The sequence below is a fragment of the Eptesicus fuscus genome, chromosome 20 (assembly GCF_027574615.1).
Source record: "Eptesicus fuscus isolate TK198812 chromosome 20, DD_ASM_mEF_20220401, whole genome shotgun sequence".
NCBI classification, from domain to species: domain Eukaryota; kingdom Metazoa; phylum Chordata; class Mammalia; order Chiroptera; family Vespertilionidae; genus Eptesicus; species Eptesicus fuscus.
Window position 1 is genome coordinate 38,881,652 of NC_072492.1, and position 18,402 is coordinate 38,900,053.

Here is an 18,402-nt window from a genome sequence, read left to right on the forward strand (position 1 = left end):
GTCATCACTGCACGTGGGTTTCCTTCTCGGGGCCTGTTTAGTGTGTTTTCTGTTTTCTCCACTCGGCTCAGGGAAGCCTTCTCTCCAGGGGGCACATCGGAGGGGCTTGTCCATATCTGGGAGACGGGCATGGGGGTGCCTCCGGGGCTGGCCGTGTGGAGCGGGTGCAGGGGGCTGGTGCAGGCTCACGGCTGCTTGTCTGCATCTCCGGCTCTGCCTTCGCCGCCCTGGCTGTCTGAGGAGGCTCCCTTGACCGGCAAGCTGATTCATGGGCCTGGTTCCCCGTGCGCCCAGAGCAGCTCCCTGTCAATAACTATTCTTCATAAGGTCCCTCGATTCGTTTTCGGGGTTGAAGACAAATTCCTAAAGAGGAGTTCAGTGCCAGGGCCGTTCCAGAGGGGCTGTTAACTTAATGTCCCGCCGCGTGCCTCCGCGCCCGCTCCCTCCTGAACTGCGTGGGGGTCAGGCCTTGCTGTTCCCTGCAATTGCCTCTGAGTCCCGGCATCTGGACAGGGAGTGAGGAATGACGAGACGGGGACACAAATCACAGGCCGGGCAGCCGGCTCCGTCACCAGGTTGGCTGTGGGACTTCCGGCCAATGGAACCTGTCTGGGTCCTCGTGTCCGTGTGTGGGAACGCCTGGATGCGGACAGGGACCATTCTGACGGCGTTCACCGTCTCCCCTGGCGGGGCCTGGTCTCCCAGGTTCGTGGGGAAGGTCTGTGCCAGGCAGCAGCTCAAGTCTCCTCCCCGTCGTCCCCCTGGGGCCGTGGTCGGCAAACCGCGGCTTGCGAGCCACATGCGGCTCTTTGGCCCCTTGAGTGTTCTAACGCCACTTCTTCAAAATAGGCTCGCCCCGGCCATGGTATTTTGTGGAAGAGCCACACTCAAGGGGCCAAAGAGCCACATGTGGCTCGCGAGCCGCGGTTTGCCCACCACTGTCCTGGGGGATTAGCAGTTGGCAAAGTCTGCAGCTGAAAACCAGCCATGCACCAGGTCTCCATTCCCGCGGCGCTGGCCCTCATCCTTCCTGCTCAGCGTCTTCCCAACGGGGCCCCTCGCCCATTCCATCCTTCCTTCCTTCCCCCAGGGAGAGGGGGTGATCTGAACCTCGGGTCTGAGCCTGACTCCCAAATCTATGCTAACCCCGCCCCCTCCCCCGCCGTACACACACACACACTCCCTCTGGCCTCCACACCTTTGCACAGATGTGTTTGTGTGCCCCTATCCCCTGGGACCCCTGCTCCAGGCATGGGGGCATGCACGTGCAGAGACAGGGAAGCGAGAGAAAGCACGCGGCGTCAGGTCTGCAGCCTCTGGGCCTGCACGCCCACCCTCCTCCCTTCCTGGAATGTCCCTGGCCCCGTCCTCAGCAAATCCGGTTTGAAAATGCCTCCTTCTCTCTGCTGTGCCCCTCCAACCCAGGGCACAGCTACCACGGAGAGCACCCGTCGTCCCAGCTGGCCGTGGTCAGCTGACTTGCCCACCTTCCCCACAGGCTCCTTCCACACTCCCCGGCAGGGCCTAGCACACAGTAGGAGCTTTCTGTGTTGAATAAACAAATGGAACCATTCTCCAACTTTAGCACCAGCACCCCCTCCCATGCGCACGCACCCTGGCTAGAATACTCCTTCTTCCCTGACTCACACCTATGCCTCATCTCTCTCTGTAATTGTGACGTTCCGCACTGATCGCGTGGTAAGATGGCAGGGTATAGAAATCCCCAAGTGCAGAATAATGAGAAAGCCATTCACAGTTTCTGTTTGGACTTCAGTCAGCAAACATGTGTTGACCACTTGCCGATTCTAGGCACCGTGGGTTAAGGGATCCCCTTTAGGAGGTCACTGTCGGGGTTATCTGAGCAGCAGGTGTCTGGTGCTCTGGGAACTCGAGGACAGTACTTCTGCCCCGGCCATGGCTTCCCTGTAGCTTCCTCGTGCCACTGAGCTATACCCACTCCTTGTTGCCAATCCATCTTGGGCAGAGCTGGCCAATCTCTAGTCTTCCTTCAGGGCCACACCTTACCTGAAAAGCAGCCCTGAATGTGGCAAACTCCAGGTGTTGTCAGTGCCAGGAGCTTTTGGGCGCCAATTAGCTACCCAATCCTCACAGCGCCCCAGGGCTGCCCCTGCCGAGGAGCAGAGGCCTGTGGAAGGCAGGCGTCCTTCCCAGGTGCCGGGCCGGGTGCCGGTGCAGCTTGTCCCGCCCCTGGTCCCTTCTGCCAGGTGCTGGTTGCTGTGCCTCCTCCCCTCTCCGAGGCCGTTGCTGTAGCCTCCTCTCCAGGCTGCGAGAGGGAGGCGGGCCAGGCAGCCTTGGCCAGGCTCCCCCTCAGGTCAGGCACCCCGGTGCCCCCAGGGGCTGCTGCCTGTGCCAGAGATTGGTCTTCCAGGGCCAGCCAAGGCTAAGGTGACCAGATCTTCCCGCTTTTGGCGGGACAAAACCGATTTTTAACAATTTGTCCCGCGTCCCACGGCGCTGGCCCTCATCCTTCCTGCTCAGCGTCTTCCCAACGGGGCCCCTTGCCCATTCCATCCTTTTTTAAAACGCTGTGGGACGCGGGACAAATTGTTAAAAATCGGTTTTGTCCCTCCAAAAGCGGGACGATCTGGTCACCTTAGCCAAGGCCCCTGTGGGAGCGGCATACCCAACAGCCTTGGCTCTCTCCTGCCTGGCTCTTGCCATGGGGACCACCAAGCTTTCCCCACCAACCCGTGGAGAAGGGAGGCCTCCCTGAGAGGCGGGGATGGGGGTGGGGATGGGGATGGGGATGGGGATGGGGATGGGAGGAGCCTCCTCTGAGGAGGGGGGGTGAAGGCTGTGGAAGAACCGGCCAGCTCCGACCGACCGCACTCCCACTTCTCTCCTGATTTCTCTGTTCCTTCTCATCTCCAAGGCATTTCTCTGGAGGCCCCGAGGCTGGCCCCTCCCTCTGGAGCCACTCCTGGCGGACTCCTAGAGGAGGCACGCCTTTGTCAGGGCACATTTCTGGGTCAGTAAATGCTTCATCCTCTGACGCGGGCATGCCCACAGCTCGGAGGTCTATGAGCCCGGATGCTGGAGGGGGAAGAGCGGGACGGCAGTGGGCTTAGCCGTGTTTCTCTCTCACGTCATTTACTGTGCCCACGTGTGCATGTGTGTACACGTGTGTGGGGGGTGAGTGTGCATGCGTACACATAAAGCAGAGACACGGAGCCAGCCACCCTGCACTGTCTGTTCTCTGGGAGCTGCTGCCCCCACCTCCAATCTGGTCGCCTCCATTTATTTAAGAAAAAACCCGACACAGTGGTGGTAGAACCCGAGAGAAAAGTGGCTGTGAGGTGGGGTAGGGAGACGCCCGGCTCCCTGGGCCTTGCCCATCCCCAGGTCCTTCACAGCTCCCTCGGTGCCCCCCTCCATTCCCACCGATTCCATTTCCTGGGGGGATGGGTGGTCGCCCCCTGCAGAGAAGGGAGGAGTGGCCAGCAGAGCTGGAGGGGCTAAGGCGGAGTGCTGGCCTTGCTATGGGGGGGCAGGCGGGTGGGCGGGAGGCATGGGAGCCTCCCTGGGCCCACCCAGACATGGTGCTCTGGGCCGTGGCTTGGCCAGGGGTGGGCTGAGGACTCCTCCCCCTTCCGGCCACTTCTATAGCCCTTGGGGGCAGAGGAGGGAGTCCTGGGCTCTTAGGAAGGTGCCTGGCTTGACCACAGACCCCTCTGGGGTCCGCTCCCAGGTCCTAGGGAGGGACTGGGAGGTCCCAGGAAGCCAGAAGATGCTACACGTGTCCCCCAGGCCCCCCCAAAGTTTTGTCCACAGCAAGATCCTTGGCAAGGGCTGGCAGCTGCTGCCTCCCCGCCCTGCAGGACAGAAATCCCTGAATAGTGGTTTGAAAAAAGTCTTTGTGCAGCTTGTGACACAAGACCCCACAGAACCCCCAGCACGGGGGGGACCCCGTGGGAGGCAGGGCGCTCACAGTGGGGGCCCACCTGGCCTCGCTCCTGGGGCAGGCTGTCTCAGATGGGAGGGGGTTTGGAAAAGGTAGGAGGGCTGGGCTCGCTCCCTCCCAGCGAGCTCTCAAAGGAGCCGTCCACCTGCGGCCGCCGAGAGGGCACCGTGTGAGGCAGCTGGACGGGCCCGGCGAGGGGCGAGGGAGCGGCACCTGCAGAGAGCAACGCTGCAGGGCAGGGCCTTTCAGATCCACGCCAGCCGCCAGCCCACGACCGTGCGAGCAGGGGTCCTGGCCGTGCCCTCCCAGAGCCCCCCCCCACGGGAGACGGCGCCTCTACGCAATCTCTTTGTTTCTGCGCATGTAATTGGGGGGTGCAGCAGGCCGCGTGGCGCTCGCCACATCCGGGCAGCCCCACCCCAGGTCCTCCTCGTCGTCCTCCTCCTCCTCGCCGGCGGGCACCGAGTCATAGGCCAGCTCCTCCGTGGGCAGCGTGGTGAAGGTGGTGAACTTGACCCGCTTGCGCTTGGACGTGGGCGAGCTGGCGGGGTCCTCGGCCTGGTCCCGGGCGGAGCCGCCCGAGGAGCCGTCGCCCCGCCCGTGCACCTGACTCTGGACGCTGGTCTGCGAGCTGCCGCTGCTGTGGTGGTCGCCGTGGCAGCAGGCGGGCACGGTCTCCAGCGGGTTGCCGGCGGGTGGGGACAGCTCGCCCTGCGCCCGCAGCGGCTGCCCGTTGCCCAGGAACACCCAGTGGTGGGAGTGGTCCGTGCTGGTCTGGCCCTCGGGCGGGATGCGCTTGTGCCGGTAGCGCAGCACGAAGACCACGCAGTTAATGAGGAAGACGAGGATGGCGAGGCAGAAGACGCCCAGCAGCGCGTACATGCCGATCTCCAGGTCCGTCAGCTCGCGTGGCATCTGCTGGAAGCCCGTGGGCAGCGGCGGGAAATCCTCTGTGGGCGGCCCCGCGGGGCTGGCGGTGACGGGCCCCGGAGCCTCCGGCGGGGACATCCCGGTGCCTGGAGGGCCGGCTCCCCGGGCTTCGTCCTCGCCCCCACCCGGCCCCGGTTGGCTGGGGCCTGGGTAGTCGTAGGTGGGGTCCTCCTCCTCCCGCCCAAAGTGCACCCGCAGGCCCACGGGGGTCGTCGCCAGAACGCTCTTGCGCTTGGTCTTCTGGCAGCTCTCAGCGATGGTGAGCTCCGCCCGGAGCAGCGGCCCCGCCCCCTCCGCCTCGGCCACCACCAGCGGGAAGGCCCGGTCCTGGGTCACCGTAGCCACCCGCTCGTCCAGACTGCTCACCAGCAGCCCATAGTCCCGGGGGCTGTAGAGGGAGAGTGGGGCGGTGGTGCCGTCGCTGTAGGAGAGCCAGAGGCTCAGGAGGGCTTCCTGGAGGAGGAGGAGGAGGAGGGGAGAGGAGTCAGAGGCTAGTCCTGGCTGGCTTCCCTGGTGGAGGAGCTTTGTGAGGGCAGGGACCAAGGTGTCTGGCTCCCGGCTGGACTCCCCGGGCTGGATGTGCCTGGCAGGGGGCAGGTGCTCAGGAATGATTGACGGGGAGGTTGTGAGGAGGGTCCAGGGCCCACGATGGCCTCCTGCTGCCTTGAGACTTCCTTTGCCCACCTCACCTTTCTCCCCTTGATGAGCTGAAGGTAAGTTCTGCCTTGGGTCTCACTCAAGTCCCTTTTGCTGCAGGAGTCACCCCACTTCTCCATGCCTGACCTTGCGATCACCCCCATCAGACACTTGGAGGTTGAGAATATACGAACAACCCCAGTCTCCCCTGTTTGTTACACTGGTCTCCCTGCCGAGGAGGGAGCAGGGCCCAGAGAGGAGGGATTGGCCTGGGGTCAGGGAGCAAGTTGAGGGAGATGGCTTCTGGCTCCTGACGCCTGGCTTGGTGCTCAACACCCACCTTCTCATTCCCTGGGATTCTGCCTGTCACCTTTCCACCTCTGCCTGTAGCCAGTGTCCTGGCATTTTGGGGGTGGGCTGTAGTTGGGGCTCCAGAAATAGGTAAGGTAATTCCTGGGGGTACCGGCAGAGGTGATGGGCCCTCTGAGAATCTGGGAGGGGGAACCCTTAGCAGGAAGACCTCAGGGGGGCAGGTGCAGAAAGCGAGACCTTGGCCAGACTCCCTGGGCAGACGGCAGTGGGATGGGGTGGAGCAGGCACACGGGGCATGGAGGGTCGATAGATCTTCCACTGCCTAAAGCCCTCATTTTGGGGGACTCACGGCACAAGGGCAAGCCAGAGCCCGCAAGCCCTCCTTCTACACTCCCAGCCCCAGGCTGGCAGGCTGGGCATCCAGTTACCTGCTTGAGGAAGCTGAGGGTCTGCTGGGCGGCAGCGGTGGCCAGGATGGTGTGGCTGCTCCCGGGGCTTGGCCGTAGGGAGAGGGAGAGGCTGGCCACCACCTGGGCCTGCAGCTGTGTGATGCTGACCTTCTCCTCTGTCACTGTCAGCAGCGTCTCCCCGAGCACAGACTCTGTCAGTGGGGACACCACCTGAGGCAGAGAGGGGCAGGGGGGGGTGAAGGCCAGGAAAGCAGCACCCCCAGGACCACCCATCAGGGGGAGTCCCGGTGCCACTGGAAGAGAGGTCCAGGGGGTGGGGCAGGCTGGGAGGCTCTGCCTTAGGTTTGCACCTGGGAACCAGGGTCCAGGGGTCCCTTGGGGGGGAGGGGTGCGGGCCTTGCAGGAGCACAGATGAGAGAGATGGGCAGATGTAAAGGAAAACAATAGGCCTGCACAATAGCAATAACAATAGCAGTTGATATTCCAACCTCAATGTGAGGGAGACAAAAGGGAGTGGTGGGGACTGTGGCAAAGGGGAGAGAGAACTCATGCTCATGGAAAGGGGGCGCCAGTATGGACGCCAGCAGCGTATTGCCAGGTGGGAAGGCAGGTCCCGTGGTGCCAGATTTATATTTTGTAAAACCAGAAACCTGGTTTTCTAAACAATGAGAAGCTTTCCCATTTTCAAATGTCGGATCAATCGTTTTTACAAACAAGCATCCTGCAAGCAGATCCCAGCTCACGGGTCCCTGTTCACCATCTCCCAGGTGGAGGGTTTCTACTCAGGCAAATGTCAAGGTCAGAGTTGCGTTCCTAGCTCCTGAACTCCCTCTCCTGGCCTCGAGCTGCCTGAGCCCTCACCTGCTCTCCCACCTCACCCACACCTGTCTCAGGGACCACGCGGCGATGCAAGGTTGATAGTACTGGTAGGGCTTGGAGGGAGACCCGTCACCAGGTGAAGCTAAAGGACCTTGGCCTCTGATGGTGGAACATCAGGCAGAGGGGCGCAGGCAGGGAAGAAAGTGTGTTTTGGGGGCCGACTGGGGTTGCTTCCGGAGGCCGAGGCCCTGGGATTCCTTTCCTAAGAACGTCTGCATCCTCTGCCCACAGGTAAACAGGGCTCCTGGCACTGCCCTTGTGCCTACCTTGAAGGGGGTGGTGCCCGGCTCCAGGCCTGCCAGCGTGCTGCTGTCTACCAGGCGTGCCACTCGGGGGTCACCCACCCGCATGAAGTCGCTGACCAGGTCGGTGACCTCCACCAGCCAGTCCGGGCCCAGCATGGTGACCACCTGGTCGGTGCCCTCGGACGAGGTCGTGTGGAACTGGGTGAAGACCTGCAGAGTGGCGTGCTGGTACTGCAGGGTGCAGCCGCGGCTGCTGCTCTGCCGCCGCTCCTCGTCCTCCTCGTCCTCGTCCTCGCTCTCCCGGGCCGACCTGGGAGGGGGCACAGGATCAGGGCTCCTCGCCCTGGCAGTGGCCTGCACACGCCCCTCCCGCCCCTGGCCCTGCTAGCCGCTCTCCGGCTCCCGTGGATGGCAGTGTGCAGATAGCAAGCCTTTTCCCTGGCTCACTCCTGTTCCTGACGAGTGTGGAGCTGGGAGTCCCAGGCTCTTCCCTCCTATAAAGGCACCTTCTTGGCCCTCCCTGGTCCCTCTCCGCCTCCGCTTGGCTTCCCCGACGCCTGCGAAAAGCTGGCGTCAAATCCTGACGAGTGCGACCTCTTTTCAGCACGGAGCGTGTGCCTGGCCCCCGCTCTCAGCTCTGAGCTGGAGCAAAGGCGCTCCGTTACGGAGTGCCAGGAGCTGGGCTGGCTCGTCCTACGCTGCGTGGCAAACGGAACTTGTAAGTGATCAACCTGGATATGTAGCTGAGCTTCACAAGCCAAGAGCTGAAGGGGCCGCTTGGGTTTCTCTTGCTGCTCATAGTGAAATGCAAAAAGGAGAGAGAAAAACGGAGGGAAGAACTGGTGAGCCAAGGGACCCAGGACGTGATGGTTTGGGGAATTCTCAGCCTACTCAGAATTACCCATAATGCAAGCAGCAGGAGATTCACCGTGTGAGGCGTGCGGCTCCTGCTTTGCTAGCGCTCAGAAGAATCAAGCACTAGAATATTCATCCCTACGGAGGTGCTTTTACCTGTTAACAAATCCAGTCCTCACCACAACCCTGTGCGGTAAGTGTTCGTGTGCCTGTTTCACAGAGGAGGAGACGGAGGCGTGGAGAGGCTGTGGGCAGAGCCCACGGTTGCCCAGCTGGTGAAGAGCAGAGGTCAGTGCTCAAACCCCGGCTGTCTGGCTTCAGAGTTTACTGCGTCCTCGCTACTCAAAGCAGCCTCAGCACCACCCAGGAGCTGGTCCAAAACACATGTGCCATGGACAGGACCGCAGGTGAGCCGTGTGCTCATTCACGTCTGAGAGGCTCTGGTCTACGCGGCCTTTCTTTCCCAAATCCTGCAGAATTGAACTGAGCCCAACTCTCCCTCGGCCGCCGGCTCCTCTCCCTAGCCCCGCCCCTCCTCTCCTCCCTGCTGCTTTTCTCTCTAGCAGCCATGGTGGGTGAGTGGGGTGCGCTGAGGGCAGGTGTCCATGCCCCACAGTTGGGTACTCAGGTGTGTGAGCCTGCCCCCCAGAGAGGGGACCCAGTGTGAGTTAGTGTGTGCCCAGCTGATGTGCCTACACGTGTGCCTCGGCGTGCCCAGGCTGGGGCACGTGTGTACAGCCGTGTGTGCTCCTGTGTTCCTGTGTCTGCCCCATTTTGTCGGCTGTTGGACTGGTCTCTCACCCTGTTCCCCAGGCAACCCCTTTCCACTCATCCTTTTAGACTTGGCTCAAGAGTCACCCCTTCCAGGAAGCCTGCCTTGACTTTTCCCAGAGGAAGAGGTGGTTCTCTCCTTTGTGCCACTTCATTCCCTGCTTCTGGCATCCGCCGTGCTCTGTGGCCTATACATGATGGCTTCCCTGGTGGACCCAGAACTTGGCTGAGTAAGGCATTCGCCACACTCATCTCGCATCTCAACCACCCGCCAGTGCCTGGCACACAGTAGCTGCTCAGTAAAAGTTGGTTGACTGCATAACCGACCCGCAGACTGTGTACACCGAGGCCCTGATGCACACACGCAGATCAGACTGTGTGCCAGGGCTGTGTCACCCGCGCGTGTCCCGAGTCTCTGCCGTGTGTGGAGGGGCTGTACCTCCGGTCGGGGAGGATGGGTACCCTCCAGCCCTTCACTTGGCTGAGGCGGGCGTCCGAGAGCTCGATGTGCAGGGGCAGCTTGGGGACCCAGACTGTCATTTCCAGGGGGGCACTGAGGGCGTCGTAGCGGAAGGTGACCCTGGCATTCATGGACCCGCGAGACTCCTTTCCGCTAACAAACACGTAGTCACAGCTGCTGGATACCTGGGGAGGGGAGGGAGGGTGGTTGGCATGTCTTGCCCTACAGGTCATCCTGCGGGCAGAGCAAGGAGTGCAGCAGTCTGACAAGCAGGGCCAGAGGCTGTTGGAGAGAGAAAGTACCAGTCACATGAGGCTGAAGGGGAGGGGGCAGGGGAAGGGGAAGGCACCTCCTAATTTAATTCCTCTGGGAGGCGTCAGCTTCTGTGTCCCCGCCTCCATCCTGTGTTTCCAGAGAGACCATCTCTCAGGGGGCTACTGTGGGAGGTGTTCGCTTCCCAGCCAGGAGCCAACATGCAAATGCTTTTACAAGGGGCAGCTTCTGAGGCACCAGCTCACGCCTCGGAGGAGCCTTCGGGCGGAGGGTCCTCGGGACTGGCTCTCCTCCCCTGCATGACTACCTGGGCAGGGGTCTGGCAGGGAGAGTCCTTCGCTGTACCAAAGAGCAGCCTGTCCCGAGTGTACACCGAGCAGGTGCTCCACTGAGCAAGGCGGAGGTCAAGTGTGTGTGTGTGTGTGGTGGGGTGGGGCGGGGTGAAGGGCAGGACTTGGCTCCTCCCGGGACCCTCTGGATCAGCAGTCCCAGGAAAACGGGCTCTGGTTAATTTCAGGCGAGAGGGCTGCTCTAGCCTGGGGTGGGAGTGAGGGGAGGAGAGAGGAAAAATCAGGACCAGAAGACCTCACGCCCAGCCCGGCGGATGATTGCCACCACCGGCTGCAGCTCTCGCCAATGCATGCCCATCTGGATACCAACTTGCCTCTTAGAGCTTCCCCGGATGGGCATGTGCCTTCTGAACACATCTGGGGGGGTGGATACCTGTGCCCACTCACAGAGGTGTCGCCGCCAGTCCTTCAGGACAGATGCAGATGGTGTACGTGTTACATGGGCCCACACACACACCTGGCTGAACGCCGTGTGCCGTGTATTTAGGTGCTCCAGCTGGTGCATGCCCGTGGGTGCGCGTCCTCACGTCGGGAGGCAGCCTGTGGGCTGATCACACCCTGAAGGCTCTGGCGGGGGGCCGGGAGGGTGCTGGGCTTGGGGCTCATTTGTGGAGATGAGCCCGGGGCGTCCCAAACTCCTGCTAGCTCTCTTCACGGTCCCGGAGGGGTGGGAGGGGCCCGCGGACCCGCGGCCCTGCCAGAGATGCTCATTTCCCACTTGGGGAGGCAGAGCAGCCCCTCTGAAGGCTGGCAGGTCCCACTTAGAATGTTGGCAAACTCCATAAAGACCCCGAGTGTATTTCACGGAGGACGGAAACAAGTTCCATTTCAGAATCTCCGCCAATTCCCTTCGGTATCTCAGCCACCACGGCTTTGTTCTGGTCCCTCTGGGGCTGGGGAGGGCGTGTCTGGGCAGCGGGAGAAAGGGGCTGGGCTCTTGGGAGCAGGCCCGTGTCTTCCTGCGCCAGCTGCCAGCAGCGGAGGGCCCCGCGGGCCTGGCCGAGGCTTCTGCTCCCGGGAGGTGATGGGGGTGGGGGACCTAGCCATCTGCTCTAACTCACTTGGAAGGACTTCTTCTTGGAAGGGGGATAGCCAAGGTGAGCTCCAGGCTGCCAGGCCTGGAGGGACCCCGGGCAGAGTTTGGAGAGAGAGCCTGCACGCCAGGTTAGCCCCAGGGAGCCAGAGGGAGGACACCCACATCCCTCTCCTCCCACTCTCCTTCAAGCGGGAAGGTGGACACGAACAGGGAACAGATTCTGGAGTCGAATCGTTCTGAGTTGGGCAACTGCTGGAGGCCGGCCCAGCAAACAGCTCACCGACCTCACGTACCGTGGATGGACACCCTCCTGCATTCCTGCCCCCTCTGCTGCCTCTGACCACCAGCCACGGCCAGGGGAAGGGGCGAATCTGGAGGCCCTCCTGGGGAGGTGGCAACTGGGCCGCTTGAGTCAGAGCAATACCCTTTTTGCTAGGCCATGGAGGACCCAGGGCCCAGAGGGGGTCTCTGGGGCGGAGCTCAGGGAGGGGCCGTTGGGACTTGGAGGAGGTTGGGGTGTGTGCCCAGAGTGGGTCCTTCCTTATACAACCCTCACTCCTGGCCTAACTCACATGCTTCTGGAAGCTTCCTCCCTGGGCGGGATCTTCTCCACTTGGGGCCAGCATCCAGGTTCCGAGCATGTCTCTGCGGGGCCCACCCCCTGCCCCCTCATTGCCTTGCCCAGTGTCTGCCACACAGCAGGGGCTCCCTAACCACTTGCCAGATTGGACTGAGTTCAAGTTGTCAAGGCTGCCTTCTCCCCATGGTCTGCCAAACAGTCTCTTCTCCATCCCTACAGGCAGCCCTCCAGGACTGGCAGGGCAGTACCCAGGGCTTCTCCTCACCCGACTCAGGCTGAACGAGGGATGCCCACAGCCCTTTCCCACTCCTGCTCCCAATTTCCAGTCTCCTTGCCTGCCAAGGGAACCTTCCTGGGATGTGACTTTCCCTCTGGCTTGGGGCTCCCCTCCCCGTGAAGGTCTAAGGCCTTCTTCCCAGGGGCCCCACCTCCAGGAAGCTCACCTTGATGATGTCCTCATTGTCAGACTCACATTCCACCATGGCAGAGACATCTAGGACGAGGCCGGTCACTTCGATGGCAATGACCTTGACAGGGATGGCCACCGTCCGGCCAGTCAGGATGGCCGTGTTGATGATCTCTGTGTCCTGTGGGGAGGAGAGGAGGGTGGAGCTCTGCTGAGGGTGGAGCCAGATGTTTGCAGATCCCTCCTCCACCAGGACACGCCAGCCAAGGCCCCGGCTCCTAACTGCCCCCACTTCTCAGGTGTGCACCCTCCCATGGGGACACCTGTGCACATGTGCAGGGAGGTGCATCCACCCAGCCTCGCACCTTCTCAGATGCTCATCTCGCTTGGTCTTCTGCAGTAGCTTCCATGGTCTACCTCCCTCTGCTGCCAAAAAACCACCATTCCCAAGTCCCCTCCCACCTTCTTCCATGCTCCCCATCCCCAGGACTCACCGAGGGAAGTCCAACACATTTGCCTGGCCACTCGAGGTGCTCCTGGGCTCACCCCCACCCATCATTCCAGCTTATCACCCTCTTGCACTCTCCCTAAATCCATTGCTCCCTTCGAACAACCACTCACATTCCCATCACTGCACCTTCCGTCTGCATGGTCCCCTGACCACAGCACCCTCCTCATCTTCTCGGATTGTATGAGCCCTTCCCCCACACAGCCTTCAAGGTTCAACTGCATGGCCACCTCCTCCAGGAAAGATCCCCTGAGTGGTCCCTCCCTGGGTGACTTCTCCCACCTCAGTCCCCCTCAGCATCGGCTGTCCTACTCCAGCACCAGGCAGAGTGCCTGCCTCCTGTGAGTGAGTGTACACACACACACACACACACACACACACACACACACACATTTACATGTGCACACCTGGGTTCAGGAGACAATCGTACACGCAGACACTAGCTCACATGCGCATGTGCACTGACCTATACGCACACGGAGCCGTGCACATTCCCATCACACATGCATCCACGATAGGCACGGGCATCCACCGGCCCGGTCACCTGCCCCGCTCACCATGGCCAGGGGCAAGATGGCTTGCACATCCCGCTGGATGACCGTCAGCTCGGTGACTGCCCGTTCCAGGTCGGGCAGAGCGCCGTGGCCGCGGTAGTCGATGTGCCACATGATCCTCCGCTTGACCGACTGGCTGGTGAAGTTCTCCATCTCAAAGTCCAGCTGCAGGATCTCCAGGGGCCCCTGGCCCTCCCTGCCAGGGCAGGAAGGAAGGAGAGCCGGAGAGGAAGGGCTGGGAGCGGCCCCGGGGCTCTGGAACCCCAGCCCCTCTCGGCAGCCTGCCCCCTGGGGCCCTCCGAGTCTTCTCCAGCCGCCCGAGATGCCCCGCCTGGTCGGAGTCCCCATAAACTAAGCCCCAGCCCTTCCACAAGCCTGGCCTCCTCCACCAAGAATTCCCCCACCCTCCAGGGGCCTGTCCCGCAGAAAGGCGGGCAGAGGCGCCACCTCGGCTCACCACGGGGGCAGGGGTGTGCCCTGGGCCCAGGCCACATCCACGGTGGCCGTTGAGTGCTTTGCCCCAGTCAGCAGCTCCGAGGTCACATGCCACTGGCCACTCCGTGACTTGGTGCCTAAAAGGGTCACGCCCTTCTTGGCCTTCACCCTGGGACAAAGAGGGAGGGAGGAGGAGGAGAGAGTCAGCCTGGGGCCCAAGGATTGTCCACCTGGTCACGGCCCCTAGGCTGGGCTGGTAGTACGGGGAGCAGGTGAGTAAGTCACCCTGGGCCCCAGACTCTAAGCCGCGACTATTCTGGGGAGAATGGTATCATGTAGCTACAACCCCTGACCCTCAGTGGAAGCTGCAGTCACCTCCGCCCCATCTCTGCTAAGCCTTTCCCTACCTCTCCTGACACGCCTTAGCGACCAGGGCCTTGCTGCTTCTGCACGCACCCCATTCCATTTTCAGGGAGCCCCTAAGGATTAGAACCCCTTCCCTCTGTTTAGTGGAAATATGACAACTGTGGGTTCTGCCGGGGCAAGAGAGAACAACTCTGCTCTTCGTTGCAGCAGTTCTCCAGAAAGCTGGGAAGGTGAGCAGGCTTCTGAGTTTTCTTTCCTCTGGGCCTGACATCTCTAGTTCCTCTAATCGCGCTGCTTTCGCCAGAGTTTCAAGTCACTCATATCCCATCACCCCCCTCGGGACATTGAACATACATGGCGTAGTGTCCTATCCTACGTACAATACTTCCGCTGTGCTCTAATGAATGCCGGCTGAAGTAGAATGGTGATCACCTCCCTCATTCTACATGCTCTACTCCTATTAATGCAGCCCAAGATCTCTGGTGACTGACTTAACTCCTATTCACATTCAGGTACCCATCACTGAATCAGGTATGATCCTTTCCCGAAATATCTGTACTTTAAGCACCCTCAGGAGAGAGGGCGACACTTACAGAAGTCAGAAGCTAATGGTCATGTTTCAGGTCCTATTGTTTGGGGTTGCAGCGGGCGTTTTGGTGGGGCCTTTCCTATGAATCATCCAACGTGGCTCAAACCATGGATTCCTACTGGGAGCCATCATTATGTTCTGTGGGGACGTGACACTATTTAAGGCATTTCCGAATGGTGAGCCGTATCCTCCTCGGGGTACAGACAGAGCTGAATCTCCTGACGCTTTCTCCCGACTCTAGGACTGGGCAGATGTCCCGGTACACACACACACACACACACACACACACACACACACACCCTCCTGCTCATCTTTTGGCTCCCAGCAAGGAGCTGCTCTCTGATCTCCATTTCCCCGCTTTGACCTCAGTCTCCTCATCTGTGAAATGGAGGTTTGCGTCAGCTAATGTCTAAGGGTCCTTCCAGCCCCAGTTCTATCCTTTTGGACATTCATGCTTGGGGAAGCGGACATTTCTCCTTTACCAGGATGTCCTTCCTGTGAGAGATGGAGACAGGGCAGGGGTGTCTGTTGCCGTCAGACAGGTGAGACCACTGAGGCTCAAACAAGTGACCTGTCTTCCTGAGGTCGATCGAGAGGTAAGTGGAAGAGCTGGGATTAGGGTGCCGGACAGGCCGGCTGGGTGAGCCCCTGCAGAGGGAAGCCAGACCCGGACCCCTTCGCTCCTACCTGAGTGTGAAATGCTCCACGCTGGGGCTGGAGGGGGAGGAGGAGTTGGGGGCCAGGTAGAGGAGGATGCTGAGCACTTCCCCCGGCTTGAGGGGCCGGTCGGGCAGGCGGATCATCAGGTTGCTGTCCAGCCTGTGCTCCTGCAGGGTCCTCCTGGGGGGTGGGCGGAACAGGCTGATGCTCCCTATGCGCAGCAGCGGGTGCTGGGTAGGGCTCTCCGCCCGGGCCCCCACGCCGGCCCCAGCCCCACGCCGGGTGCCCCCACAGCCCCCGGATGCATCTGGGGCATGGAGAGTGTAGTACAGCTCAGCCTGCTGGCTCTCCCCCGTCAGCTCGGGCTCCAGCCCCTCCGGAGACTTGCGTCGGGTGGTGGGCGGCGCGGCCGGGGCAGGGGGCCCGAACCAGGCCAGGGGCAGCTCAGCCCGCACAAGACAGGTGGCCAGGGCCCCGCTGAGGCGGCAGGAGCTCTTGACCTCCCGGGCGTCTCGGAAGGCATGTAGGCGGACACAGGGCAGCCGCTCGGTGACGCCGAAGTCGTCCCAGTCCCGGCCGGCTACGTAGAACAGCACCTGGGCCACGGGCTGCGAGGCGGGCACGCGGGCGCGGACGACGAAGGCTCGCACCTTCCAGTTGACCGTGAGGCGCTCGGGGATGTCCAGGGTGCTGGACGGCTGCAGGAGCTCCCGGGCCACCACCTGGCTGGTGCTGAAGGGCCCCAGGGAGACGTTGAGGACCGGCAGCTCCTTGGTCTGGAACACCACGAAGGGCTCCGAGCGCTGCAGGGAGCTGTTGGCGAGCGCCGGCGGCAGCGGCCGCGCCTCCCGCAGGAAGAAGGCCAGCCGCGTGTGGGACAGCCTGTAGCTGATCGGCAGCACCGGGCTGGCCTGTGGCCCCGGCGGGCTGGGGCTGGCTGGGTGGGAGCGGCCGGAGGCTGGGGACAGACAGAAGAAAGACCCCACGGTGGTCAGGAGAGGCTGTGCTCGGACCCCGGGACACTCCAGTCTGCCACTCTCACCCAGGGCCATCCACTCCAGGGGGGGGGGGGGGGGGGGGGGGCGCAGCGCTCAGCCTGGCTCTAGGTCCTAGTGGGGGCAGGGCCAGGTTGCTGGGGCTCTGAGCCTGGCCCCACCTTTGCAGGTATCTTCATTCCCTCTCTGAGCTGGCCCCCTGGCCTGGTGCAGGCTTCATTTCTTTATCTGCCATGTGGGGGTCAAGCTAATTCCAGCGCAAAGCATCTCGGAGCTTTAAAGAGGTTTGATCCCCCTGCATCCTCGTGTGAAAGGAGGATAACATGTTTTTGCCTCGAGGAGCCACTATGAGGACTCACTAAATGAGGGCGGAGTGTGTTCCTGAGGAAGTGTGAACTCTCACCATTGTCACCTCGCCGAGGGCTCAACAGCATTAGCTTATTTGATCCTCAGATCAATCCTCTGAGCAAATATGATTACAATCTCCATCGATTGAACCAGTTTTCCATCAATAACTTCTCTTTTTTGAAAGCCTGTTTTTACATCGTACAGGTAAAGGTGCAAGACGCTTAAGTAACTTATCCCCGAACCCGGGGCCACCTGACCCTCCAACCCAAGCCCTTCACTGGCCCAGCGGCCTCAGAGGGTGTGGGTTCCCAGGGACCCCATGTCTCCCCCGTACTCCATACACCTCCCACACCCCCCACACCCTATAGATACAGGGAATTCGATCCTCACTCTCCAAACCCAAATGTTTGACCTCTCCCTCCTCTCAGACCCCTCCCCCCATCCTCGCAGGAGTTGCCAGGTTCCAGCAATTCCACCTCTCTCTCTCTTTTTTTTTAATATATTTCTTTTATTGATTTTAGAGAGGAAGAGAGAAGGAGAGAGAGGCAGAAACATCAATGAGGAGAGAGAATCATCGATTGGCTGCCTCCTGCACGCCCCCTACTGGGGATTGAGCCCACAACCCAGGCATGTGCCCCTGGCCGGAATCGAACCTGGGACCCTTCAGTTCGCAGGCCAACGCTCTACCCACTGAGTCAAGCCGGCTAGGGCGCAGTTCCACCTCTTAACTCGCTGGTATGTCCCAGGCTGCCCCCTGTCTTCCACCCCCAGGCCCCTGCCCCAGTCTGGCTTCACTCCCGTTGCTATGACAATGTGACACCGTCTGAGTCTCCCCTTTCTCCAGCTCACCCCCTCCCTGGCATCCCCTCCCGTACACAGCCGCCAGAGTGATTGGCTCCTGTCGAACACAGATCGGACCTTGTTGGCCCCTCACCCCCAGCTCACCCGCTGGGACACTGTCACGGAGCAGGAAGGACCAAGACGTGGAGGTCTGAGGCTTGAGAACCAGTTCTGGGTCTTCCCAAGGGCCCCTGAGTCACATCCCTCCCCTTTGAAACCGGGTAATAATAGCAATGCTGTCTCACAGGGTGCTGTGCTGTCACTTGTTTGGTTTTTGAGAATCACGTAAGAAAGGGCTCTACGAATTGTACAACACAATGCAAGTGTGTGTATCATTAAACAGTCTCTCCCTCTGCTTTCCAGATAAAGTCCAGACTGTGGTGGTGGCATTCAGGGCCCTCTAGAACGGGGTTCCAGGGTCCCCTTCCCCGAGGAATCCTCCTCCCAAGCCCCACTGCCAACATAACTGGACAACTCCTGGCGTTAGCACTTGCCGATGCTGCCTTATCTCCCCTCCTTTGCTCAGGCGGTGCCCTCTGGGTCGAATTCTTTCCTTTCCTACCTGCACACATCCACACCCTGAATCTTTCTCCAGAGTCACCTCCTCCTCGAAGCCCTCCAAGACGCAGGCTCAATTTCTGCAAAAGCCCCAGGACCGTTGTTCTAAGAGGAGTGGCGCCCCCTGGTCTCAGCGTGCCTTCTGAGCAGCGCCCTGAGGACCAGCTGGGGACCCTGCTGGGCTCTGGGCAGCCCCTGCTTTTACTCCCAGATCGCTCCCTCCATTCCCAGAACGCGGTGCCCAGGCCACCCTCCCCTCCTCTGCAGCCTGCAGGATATGCCGCTGCGGATGGTGGGGTGGAGGTGGGCAGCTGAGTCCCAAATGAGGACAGGAAGTTGTTTGGCAAGGCAGGTCCCTGGAATCCCGCCCCGCAGTTACCCCTAGAGGCTCTGAGAAGGCACCCCTGCCACCTGGCACGAGGCTGGCCCCAAGGCGCGCGTGTGGGAGTCCAGGATGATGGTCGGGGCCAGGGACCAGCAGCCA

At 61.3% G+C, this 18,402-nt stretch overlaps 1 protein-coding gene across 1 annotated transcript; it reads right to left on the bottom strand.

Annotated features, from left to right (window-relative positions):
• Positions 1-3,223: 3,223 nt before the first annotated feature.
• On the bottom strand, positions 3,224-16,229 carry TMEM132E (transmembrane protein 132E). Its single transcript, XM_028128590.2, has 8 exons — positions 15,205-16,229; positions 13,585-13,731; positions 13,131-13,323; positions 12,103-12,246; positions 9,400-9,605; positions 7,356-7,644; positions 6,229-6,420; positions 3,224-5,305 (listed from the first exon to the last, which is right to left on the bottom strand). The coding sequence occupies exons 1-8, from the start codon at positions 16,227-16,229 to the stop codon at positions 4,259-4,261; spliced, it is 3,243 nt and encodes a 1,080-aa protein (XP_027984391.2). The 3' UTR covers positions 3,224-4,258.
• Positions 16,230-18,402: the final 2,173 nt, after the last annotated feature.

Coding starts and splice junctions, on each gene's coding strand:
- TMEM132E (XM_028128590.2), bottom strand. CDS start 16,229: ATGGCCCTGGGTGAGAGTGGCAGACTGGAGTGTCCCGGGGTCCGAGCA. Junction 13,324..13,584: donor GGCACACCCCTGCCCCCGTG/GTGAGCCGAGGT, acceptor CTGCCCTGGCAG/GGAGGGCCAGGGGCCCCTGG. Junction 6,421..7,355: donor CGGGCACCACCCCCTTCAAG/GTAGGCACAAGG, acceptor TCTCTGCCTCAG/GTGGTGTCCCCACTGACAGA.